Below are 9,639 nucleotides of genomic sequence, written 5' to 3' on the forward strand. Positions count from 1 at the left end.
TCAATGTTTTGTCATCATCAAAAAGAAGGAGATTGTGGAGTGATTGGTTATACCCCTATTTGATTTTGATGAGCTCAAAGCATTTGAGTATATTTCAAGTTGTACTAATGAATTCAATCTAGTGTTTCAGGCAAATATATGTGAATTTATCTTTAATAGCATCAAGCCTTTGTTCAAAGTCATTTGGCTAAGTATTAAACTAATTTAAGCCAAAGTCTGAAGCGCGAGTCGACTTCGGAAGAGTACGAGTCGACTCTAAGTGTTTCAGAGGTTCTGGCACAAGCTCGAGTCGACTCCGGTACACTACGAGTCGACTCCGACTGAGAACAGACAGAAGGACAGAAAGATAAATTTCAGACCCTGTCACCGAGTCGACTCCAACGGTTTCGAGTCGACTCCGATGCTTACCGAGTCGACTCTTGACTGATCTGAGTCGACTCCAAGGAGTAACAGACAGAAGGACAGAGAAGTGTATTCTAGACCCTATTACCGTGTCGACTCCAGAAGAGTTCGAGTCGACTCCAACGTTTGGCGAGTCGACTCCTAAACAAGCAAGAGTCGACTCTCAGAGGAAAGCAGACTGAAAGACAGAGGATCAATTTTCAGGCTCTGAGAGCTGAGTCGACTCCAAGATGATCCGAGTCGACTCCAAGGCAGTTCAACTTCAAAGATAGAGGATCAGTTTTCAGGCTTTGAGAGCCGAGTCGACTCCAAGATGATCCGAGTCGACTCGAGAAAGAAATGCAGAAAATTAGATCTCTGGAACCCTGAGAACAAGTCGTCTCCAGAGGGCCGAGTCATCATCGGATACTGGCGAGTCGACTCCAGGTTTGGCCGAGTCGACTCCAGAACGGGACAGCACTTTAATTCAAATTCTGAACAGTAGGCGAGTCGTCTCCAGTAAAGCATGAGTCAACTCCAGCAACCGTCGAGTCGACTCCATATCGAGCGAGTCGACTCCGACCCCAACGGATACATTGCCAGAAGTTGCAGACTGTGCAGAACGGCCACAAATTAGTGTCTAACGGCTAGTTTTCAAAGGGGACTGCTTAAATAGCCAGAGTGAACAGTAGTAGACATCAAGAGAGTCACTCCATCTGAGCATTAAGTGTTTTCCATCTACCAAGAGTCTATTGAGAGAAAAGACAAGTAAAAGAAGGAAGAACCGCATTCAATACATAACTAGAAGTCTTCCCTTCGCATTCAAGGCTCTTCCTCTGACTTCAGATCTTCAATGCATTCAAAGAGGAGACTCAGAGTTCGAGAAGCCCCTTCTTCCTCTTCCAAAATCTGTTTGAGGGCTTCTAACTCTACTCTTTTCATATTGTTTAATATTGCTTGTTAAGAAGCTTTCCTTTTAACTTTTCCCAAACTATTTTCTTACTTGATTCAATCAGGGGATTGAATCAAGGGTTGTAAGGTTTGTTGGTGAGCCGAAGTTAAAACCAATGGTGTAAGGGTTCGATAGTGATCCCGGAAAAACAATCGGGTGGTTCTAGTCGGTGAGCCTGTGAAAACCGACCGAGTTCGTTGTAATCTCGCGAAAATAACAAGTTGGGTTGTGAACTTGTAAAACAACCGGCTTGAGGAATTTGAACTATTGGTGAGCCGAAGGCCTACCTGGCGAGTGTTCACAGGTTCGGGGGATTATAGTGAACTCCTAAGTGAAGCTTGGGAAGTCGACGTAGGAGCAAGGGTTAGCTCCGAACCACTATAAATTGGTTTGTGTTTGTATTGGTTGCTGTTTTCTCTCTCTCTCTTCATTCACTTCATCTAGTAACTTAACTAATTTGCCTGCAATAGATTTAGTTAATTACTAATCATAGTTTTTAATTGGTCGACAATTAATCCAAACCCAATTCACCCGCCCTCTTGGGTTGTCTTCTTGGGCAACAGACAGCTTGTCCAGTAAAAGAATAAAACACAAGCCATAACCAACGTAAGGCAAGTAGGATATAGTACAGCAGAAAATTTTAATATTGCATCCATCCTTCGTTTTACTAAAAGCAAATCTGTCTTTTGAAGAACTCAAGCACCTTCATGATCGCAACTAATAAACTAACCATAAGATGTTTTTAAATCTAAGGCCATAAATTGCTTAATGGGTAAGCTACATTGATGGAGTTTATATGTTGTCTCCCTAGAGAAAAGTATCAAAAGCATATATATACAGCAAATAGGGATGGTCCCACTCTCAATTCTGAAATGTGTGAAGCTCTTTCCAATGAATCTACTCTCTATTTCTATGCACTTATAAAGCTAGATTCGTAGTTGCATACTCTCAAAACTAGATTGAACTGTCAAAAAATATTGAGAAAAAACGTCCACAAATAAATAAAAACCAACTAAGACCTCGCTAAGCAAAAGAGGATCAAAGACAGAAGCTTCTTTTCCATGAGATACCGCCTCAATAATGTGGTATAGTGATCAGAGCAATGGTCATATAATGGTCCTCGTTCTTCAAAGAACAACGAATTTCATAGTACTACCCCAGATTAAGTAAAATTTTAGGATATTCCTAAGCCTAGAGGCATAGTAAGGAATAACATGCAATCACATTTGTTAATAACAAGTCATAAATAATGATGAAAACATTGGCTTTGTATTGCATCACAACATACAAAGTTGATGCCTTCAATCTCTCATGCTATAAGATTAACTAGTTTTTTGGATTATACAGATATGCAAGGTTTTCAAGAGCTCAAATATACACTTTTGAGGGTTGAAACAAATCACCATCTTTTTCAGATTGAGGATATCCAGAATTTGCTCCAAAAGGATTCTCTTTAGCCTACATTGAAGTCTCTTTAGCCTACATTGAAGACTGCAGCATCTACCTCATAGTGACACCAGATTCTCAGTTATCATCATTTGTCATCTATTAGAAAATGTTTAGAATAGACACTAAATAAATAACTCAACACATAACAGGTGTAAATTGTCATCTGATTATAAGTTAGAGGCAATCCAAAAATTCAATAATTTAATTAATAAAAGCAATCCATTTTGCAAACTATCAAGGCATTTGATTTTGAAAAGGCATGGAACTACAGATAGCGGTTAAGGATTGGGATTGGAAATAAGTACATTTCGTGATAATGCCTTCGACGCAGACCATGGAACCAATGAAGGAGGACATGAGATCCCTAGAAGTGAATTTGTGGAACCCAAAAGGCACGCTGAAGCCAACAAGCACACGTTCAAACACCGTAAAAAAATTCCAATTTACACGTTAAATTGGTACCATCGCAGGGTTTCCACAAGATCCAATGAACCAGAGTGCAAAAAAGATTTTAAAAAATAGACTTTTTTGTGCAAAAGGGAATCAAACATAGATATACTAGGGTAAAATGGCATCGATTGAAAGGACTGGAGGAAACAAGCAAAGCAATTTTAGAGAAAGATTTAAACAAAGATCTAATAGGGCAGGGAAGGGAAGATTTGACCTTCGGGCGAAGTCCAGGCTGAAGTTACGAAGGTCATCGAAGCCGAGAATGAGGCGGCGCTTGTTCTGGATCATGTCCCTTATGGTTTTCATGTAGAACCCCTTACCCACCTGAATATTTTACGAAATTTGCATAAAAATCACAGAAAGAAGTCATTTTTAGGGTAAATCCAGACAAGAAAACGAGAAGGAAACCTTCGACGCGAGTGATTTTGGCGGGAAAGCACGTTGGGACACCGACGGGATAGTCCGCAGATTTCTACCATCGATGATCGTGTGCAACGCGGGGCTGATGATTGGAAGATCCTGGCCGTCCAAGGAAGGGTTCACATGAATCCCAATGCACCATCGTCAAATATCATAAGTTGAGGCGACCCTAACCCATTTAGTGGTGGAGAGCGTTCAAAAAGATACTTAGTTGATATTATTTGAATTTGTTGGTACTATATAAGTATTCAAGATCTACGTGGTATACAACTGATATACAATAAAATACACATCTTCATGAATCTTTATACATTTTCTTATTTAAGTCCTACCATTCTTGCTAGAGTTTAAATCTAGTCAAATCCAATCACAAATGCTATAAGTTCAATTATAAATGTCACAACCAACTCATGATTAGTCCAAAATAGCCCGTAAAGCAGTATCCCTCTTCACGAGGGCCGCTCTGATATCATTTATTATAATTTATGGTTTCAACAAAAGAGAACGACGAGAAGGTATTTATTTGGATTTTTTGACTGTAGGTAAGTATCCAACATCCACTTAGTGCATACATGTGGGACCATATACACAGCAGTATGGATCCTCACAAGTTCATGCGAAGCATAGATCAGTTTATCTTGTGCATTGAGGTTCAATGTATTCTAAAATGGTAAAGGTTATAATTATTTATTTTAAATCTATAAAATCCTATCAAACAATCAACTAATGAGCATGATTTTGGAAAGGCTAGTATTGATGATTCAAAAATCATACTCATTTAGCCAATGTGGTAAAGAATGCTTCAAAATTAATACTCCTGATAACCTACTCCATTGGAAGCAAGATTTTGACATGTTAGTTCCTTTGTTTCCAATCCAATCCTAAACTTCCCCTTTCTTGGAAGAAGACATTACTTGAATTTCGATAGTTGACACAAAATAGTATCGAGGTTGACCCGTGACCCTGATTGAACCTGTATTGAGATTCTCTCTCTTCTCCATCCTTTCTCTCTCTCTGTAAAGTTTCTCTCTAGTGAACTTTCTCTCTAAGATAGTTGAATCCAGTAAGAACTCCTCATAGTGATATTGGATTGATCCTGGCGAATGGCCTAGTCCATAGTCATCGGGCGGTGTGTCAGCCCCCACCCTGGTCCTTGCCAACACTATTAGATTCGATCACCATCGATCTCTGTTGAACCATCTGTACTCTAGTCCGAGTATGATTTGATGAAATCACCTTGATCAGACCGACCCGGATGTTGGGTACTCCTACTTAATCAGCCCTTTGAGGGTGTCGGAATTTAGAATTTTTATTTTTTAAAATAATTATAATGAAATTCCGATGAAAAGTAAAATTTTGAAATATTAGGCTTTGAGAAGAATTTTCGGAATTAATTGGGTTTATTAGTTGGATTGCATTTGCAAGATAAGTAATGATCGGTCTTTTATAGATTCTTCATTTATATAATATTATTTTGTATCAAATAAATTGTTAATGGATTTATATATGATTTATGAATTCTACGGGATGGTGATTTGAGTGAAAAATCGATATGTAAATTGGAATAATATTTTTTGGACTATTGTTAACTTATTTACTGTTTTTACATTGTATATGCAAATTTTGATTAGGTTATAATATATCTATTATTTGATAATAAGAACTTTGATATGTATCATATTTGAACTCTTAGACTAACTATGTTTAGGATCCTGGCAATTGGGGATATGCATTGATAATTCTGGCCCCATCACAGGGTATAAATGTGACATCCTGGCCTGCTTTATAGGGTATAAGTGCAGTATTTTGGCCCACTCTGTGGGGTATAAGTGCAGCATTTTGGCCCACTCTATAGGATATAAGCGAGGTTTGTTTCTGGCCTAGCCACATGGTATAAAATGGTCGTAGTTAAAAGCTACTGAGTTGAATGTGATTTGTTTCGAATCAGATTTATAATTATATATACGGATATTTGAAAGATACGAATTTCAATGAATTTGTATTTTGAAATGAAATTGATTATGTCTTTATACCAATTCATCGTAATTTGTATTTATATTTGAAGTTATTATAAGAATTATCTAGTTAAAGTATTCATTACTTACTAGGCTATCTAGCTTATTATACGATTTCTTACTATTTTTAGAGTCGGAAGAATTAGCTTAACTGGGGTTTTCAATTTAGGAGAGTGACTAGAAGAATTGCGGCACAAGTTATCTTAGATTATAATTTATTTAAATTGATCTATTATCCTAGACTAATGTTAGAATTGTGAGACATTGTAAGTTGAGTTAGTTGATGAAATAAAGATTGTATATTATTAGTTTAAATTATTCTGCTACATATTTATGATATCATAGTGAGATGCCTTGAATGCTTGCGGGGAAAGTTTTTTATAAGTATATGGTGGTTGCCATGACCCTCAGTTTGTGATTTCGGATCGGCGCATGACAATATTAATAGCGGAAAGTTGAAGCATTCTCTTCGTTAAAGAGAAGGTGATCAACCGAAGGAATCAATAATTGTACTATAGGAACCATTTTGGGCCAATAAGTAAATTCAGGTCTTATATATCTTTAACAAGAAAAGAAAATATATTCTCATAATAAAAAAGGAAGAAAAAATTGGGCTGCAAAAGAACTAACATGTCCAAATTTCGTATTTTAATTGAATGCACCAAAGCCAAATTCTCTCTCACATCAACTACTGCCAAATACATCATCTCAAGTTATTTCTAGCAAGGATCAAGCATGGATCCCTGCAAACCTAATTTCAAACAAAGCATTATTGAATAAATTGAAGCACGACAAACATCTACCAATCCATCTCACTGTATCTCTTGGCCACAAGACAGAGAGCTGATTTCCTGTGCGCTGTAAGACCAGCTGCTTCCTCCATGTCGACGTCCTCTGTCCTCATGCCGCTGGGTAATTCCCAGTCGAAACAGTACAAAAGGTTCGCAAGCACAAGCTCCACAAGCAGCAATCCAAGATGCTTCGCAGGGCAAATCCTTCGGCCTTCTCCGAATGGTATAAGCTCGAAATTACCATGTCCTTTGAGCTCAGAGGAGCTGTCCATGAATCTCTCAGGATAGAATTCATTAGGCTTATGCCAAGTATCTGCGTCTCTCCCCATCGCCCATGCGTTGATGAGTACCATTGTTTTGGGTGGAACGTCATAACCATCGATCATAAAATGCTTCATCGTCTCTCTTGGTATTAGTATTGCACCCGCAGGCCGCAGTCTCATCGCCTCCTTCACAACAGACTTGATGTAGTGAAGCTGATGGAGATCACTCTCCTCCACCCTTCCTTTCCTTCCCACGAAACCTCTGACTTCATCTTGCGCCTTCTTCATCGCTTGTGGGTGTCGCATGAGCTCCGCCATTGCCCACTCCACTGTTGCAGAGGATGTGCCCGTTCCAGCTATGAAGATATTCTGCAACAAAAAATAGAAGCTTAATAACGTATACATCATATATACTTGACAAGAATTTGATGCGGATAGAGTGGTGTAAATACCATTAGTACTCCTTTGATGTGATCTTGAGTTATATAGTTTCCATCCTTTTGGATGCGGAGCAAAGCATCAATGGTGTCTTCATCTTGATCATCTTGTGGCCTCGTTGGATCGATGTGCTCATCAATGAGTTGTTGGTAGAAGTCATCGAGTTCAAGAAATATTTTCTCAAGCCTCGCTCGCATTCCTGTAAGCATGTCGACCCATCCGAAAGTTGGTAGGTAGTCGGCAACAAAGAAGCCACCTAACATGGCTTGGGCTTCTTTAAGGAGTTTGTGAAATCGACCTTCTTCTCCACCATGGTATCCTCTACCGAAGGCAGTTCGACATACGATACTGCTCGAAAGGGAGAATAACACCTTGCTCAGATTGATGGGGTTTAGATCGTTAGAACAAGATGATATTAAGTTCATAGTTCGGTGGATCTCCTCTTCTCTCATCGATCGAAACGAGAGCACCTTCTTGTTGCTAAAGAGTTCGATGATGCAGACCTTTCGAAGCTCCCTCCACTGGTCTCCATACGGTGCAAAGGCAACATCCAAGCAACCATAAGAGAGCTTTGTAAAGGGGAAGAGTGGCGCTCGGCTGCAGCACTCATGGTCGTGGGTCTTCAAGATCTCTCTGGCCATCGAGGGAGATGACACCACAAGGGTGGGTATCTTACCAAGCTTCAGATGCATGAGGGGGCCATGTTGTTGAGATAGTTGCCACAGGGAGTGGTGGGTGTGCTTCCCCAGTTGGTGCAGGTTTCCAATTATGGGAAGCTTGGCTGGGCCTGGTGGGAGCTTGGGAGCTGCAGTTTGTCCCTCCCTTTTTCTTGTAAGAAGTAGAAGAAGAGGGAAGAATGAAAGACCAAGGAAAAGAAATGGCAAGGAGGCCATAGTGGAAGGAAGAGCCATGAGTCTCTCTGCCGTTGTTGCAATGGAGGCAACTATCAATAGAAGAACATATATCTCTGTTCTGCTGCTGATGACCACAGGCTTGTAACATGAAGCTTTGCTTTTCCAGTGAAATATGTAAGAATGTTACCAAGGACTTGCAAGTCGCTTGCAAACCGCGACTACAGTCTTGGACAATTATTCTCGACCGACAATTGCGTGAAAAACACCAGTGGAAATATAGATATTTGTATAATTTAATAATTTACTTGGTCTTGGTAGATCTTAGACCAAACTAAATTTTAGCACTACAACTTGACCACAACTAGATTGGATTGTCTTGTTCTGATCTAAAGCCAATCCAATTATACTTAAAAATCTGACACGGTTTAAACATTATGGATTATATGACACCCAATTGGTCCTACTATCTTTTTCTGGACCCACCCCCACCCACCCCCACCCACCCCATTTCAAATTTAAGAGGCTAAAATGCTTCCAGCCGTGGCGATCGTCTGCAGTCATGGGATGATGTTACATGTATGATGTTACATGTGTAGCCAATAATGTCTTAAATTTGGAGTTGGAGCTTTTATATTTCCTTATCCTATACAAATGTTGTTTGCTTTCCTTAGGGTTGCAATTGGGTCGGATCAGACATAAACAGATCGGGTCAGATGCGAGTCGGATCAAATGCATGTCGGATCAAGAAATCATAAATCTGAACCCAATCTATTTATTAAACAGGTCAAAAATTACAACCTGAACCTGTCATGTTTAATAAATAAGTAATCCGACTTGATCCATTTAATCTGTTTAATAAACAGGTAATTTGTTTACCCAATCCGATCTGACCTGTTTAACCTATTTAGCTTGACCTATATATTATTTTTTGGATTAAATTAAAAAAGAGAAAAGATCTTTGTTTTCTTCTCCTGCATACTTCAGCTTCTTCCTTCTTCCTGTTTTCAAATCCTCTTCAAAATTTTTCATGGAGGAAGGGGGAAACGAAGAAGAAGAAGAGAAAGCATAGGAGTCCTCATCGCTATTGGCCGGCCCCTCTGTGTCGTGCGATGGCAGCGAAAGGAGGCCAAGGCGGCTCGCCCACCACCACCATGGGTGGGTGTCGTTGCCCCACGGGACATTGAAGCGGACGGACGTCAGCACCCCATGGCTCCACCGCGGGCGGACGCTGCTGCCACCCACTCAGCGAGTTAGAATGGCTGCCAGCACTACAAGAAAATTGGCCTTTCCCGACGCTTTTTTCCCGACGCTAGGGAGAAGCGTTGGGGAAAAAGGGCTCCCCGCCAAAATTTGCTGACGCTTTAGGTAAGCGTCGGTAATTCTCAAGCAAAAACGACGCTCAAAAGCGTCGTCGTAATGTAATCCTAAGACGACGCTAATAAGCGTCGTCCAAAGCCAAATTAACATCAAAACCAAGCGGCCGGCCCCCTCCTCCTCATTTTGCATCCCAATCGATCAAGCCCTAGCTCCTCTCCTCCTCCCATCTCTCCTCTCCGGCGCCGAGCGACGTCCGACGGCCACCGCCTTTCTCTCTCCCTCGCGATCTTTCCCCCGTCGCGCGGCCTT

General features: G+C 40.4%; 1 protein-coding gene across 1 annotated transcript; it reads right to left on the reverse strand.

Moving 5' to 3' along the window:
• Positions 1-6,298: 6,298 nt before the first annotated feature.
• Positions 6,299-8,409, reverse strand: LOC120112330 (cytochrome P450 71A1-like). Its single transcript, XM_039131343.1, has 2 exons — positions 7,174-8,409; positions 6,299-7,090 (listed from the first exon to the last, which is right to left on the reverse strand). The coding sequence occupies exons 1-2, from the start codon at positions 8,068-8,070 to the stop codon at positions 6,467-6,469; spliced, it is 1,521 nt and encodes a 506-aa protein (XP_038987271.1). The 5' UTR covers positions 8,071-8,409; the 3' UTR covers positions 6,299-6,466.
• Positions 8,410-9,639: the final 1,230 nt, after the last annotated feature.

Source organism: Phoenix dactylifera, chromosome 1, assembly GCF_009389715.1.
Source record: "Phoenix dactylifera cultivar Barhee BC4 chromosome 1, palm_55x_up_171113_PBpolish2nd_filt_p, whole genome shotgun sequence".
In the NCBI taxonomy this organism is placed as follows: domain Eukaryota; kingdom Viridiplantae; phylum Streptophyta; class Magnoliopsida; order Arecales; family Arecaceae; genus Phoenix; species Phoenix dactylifera.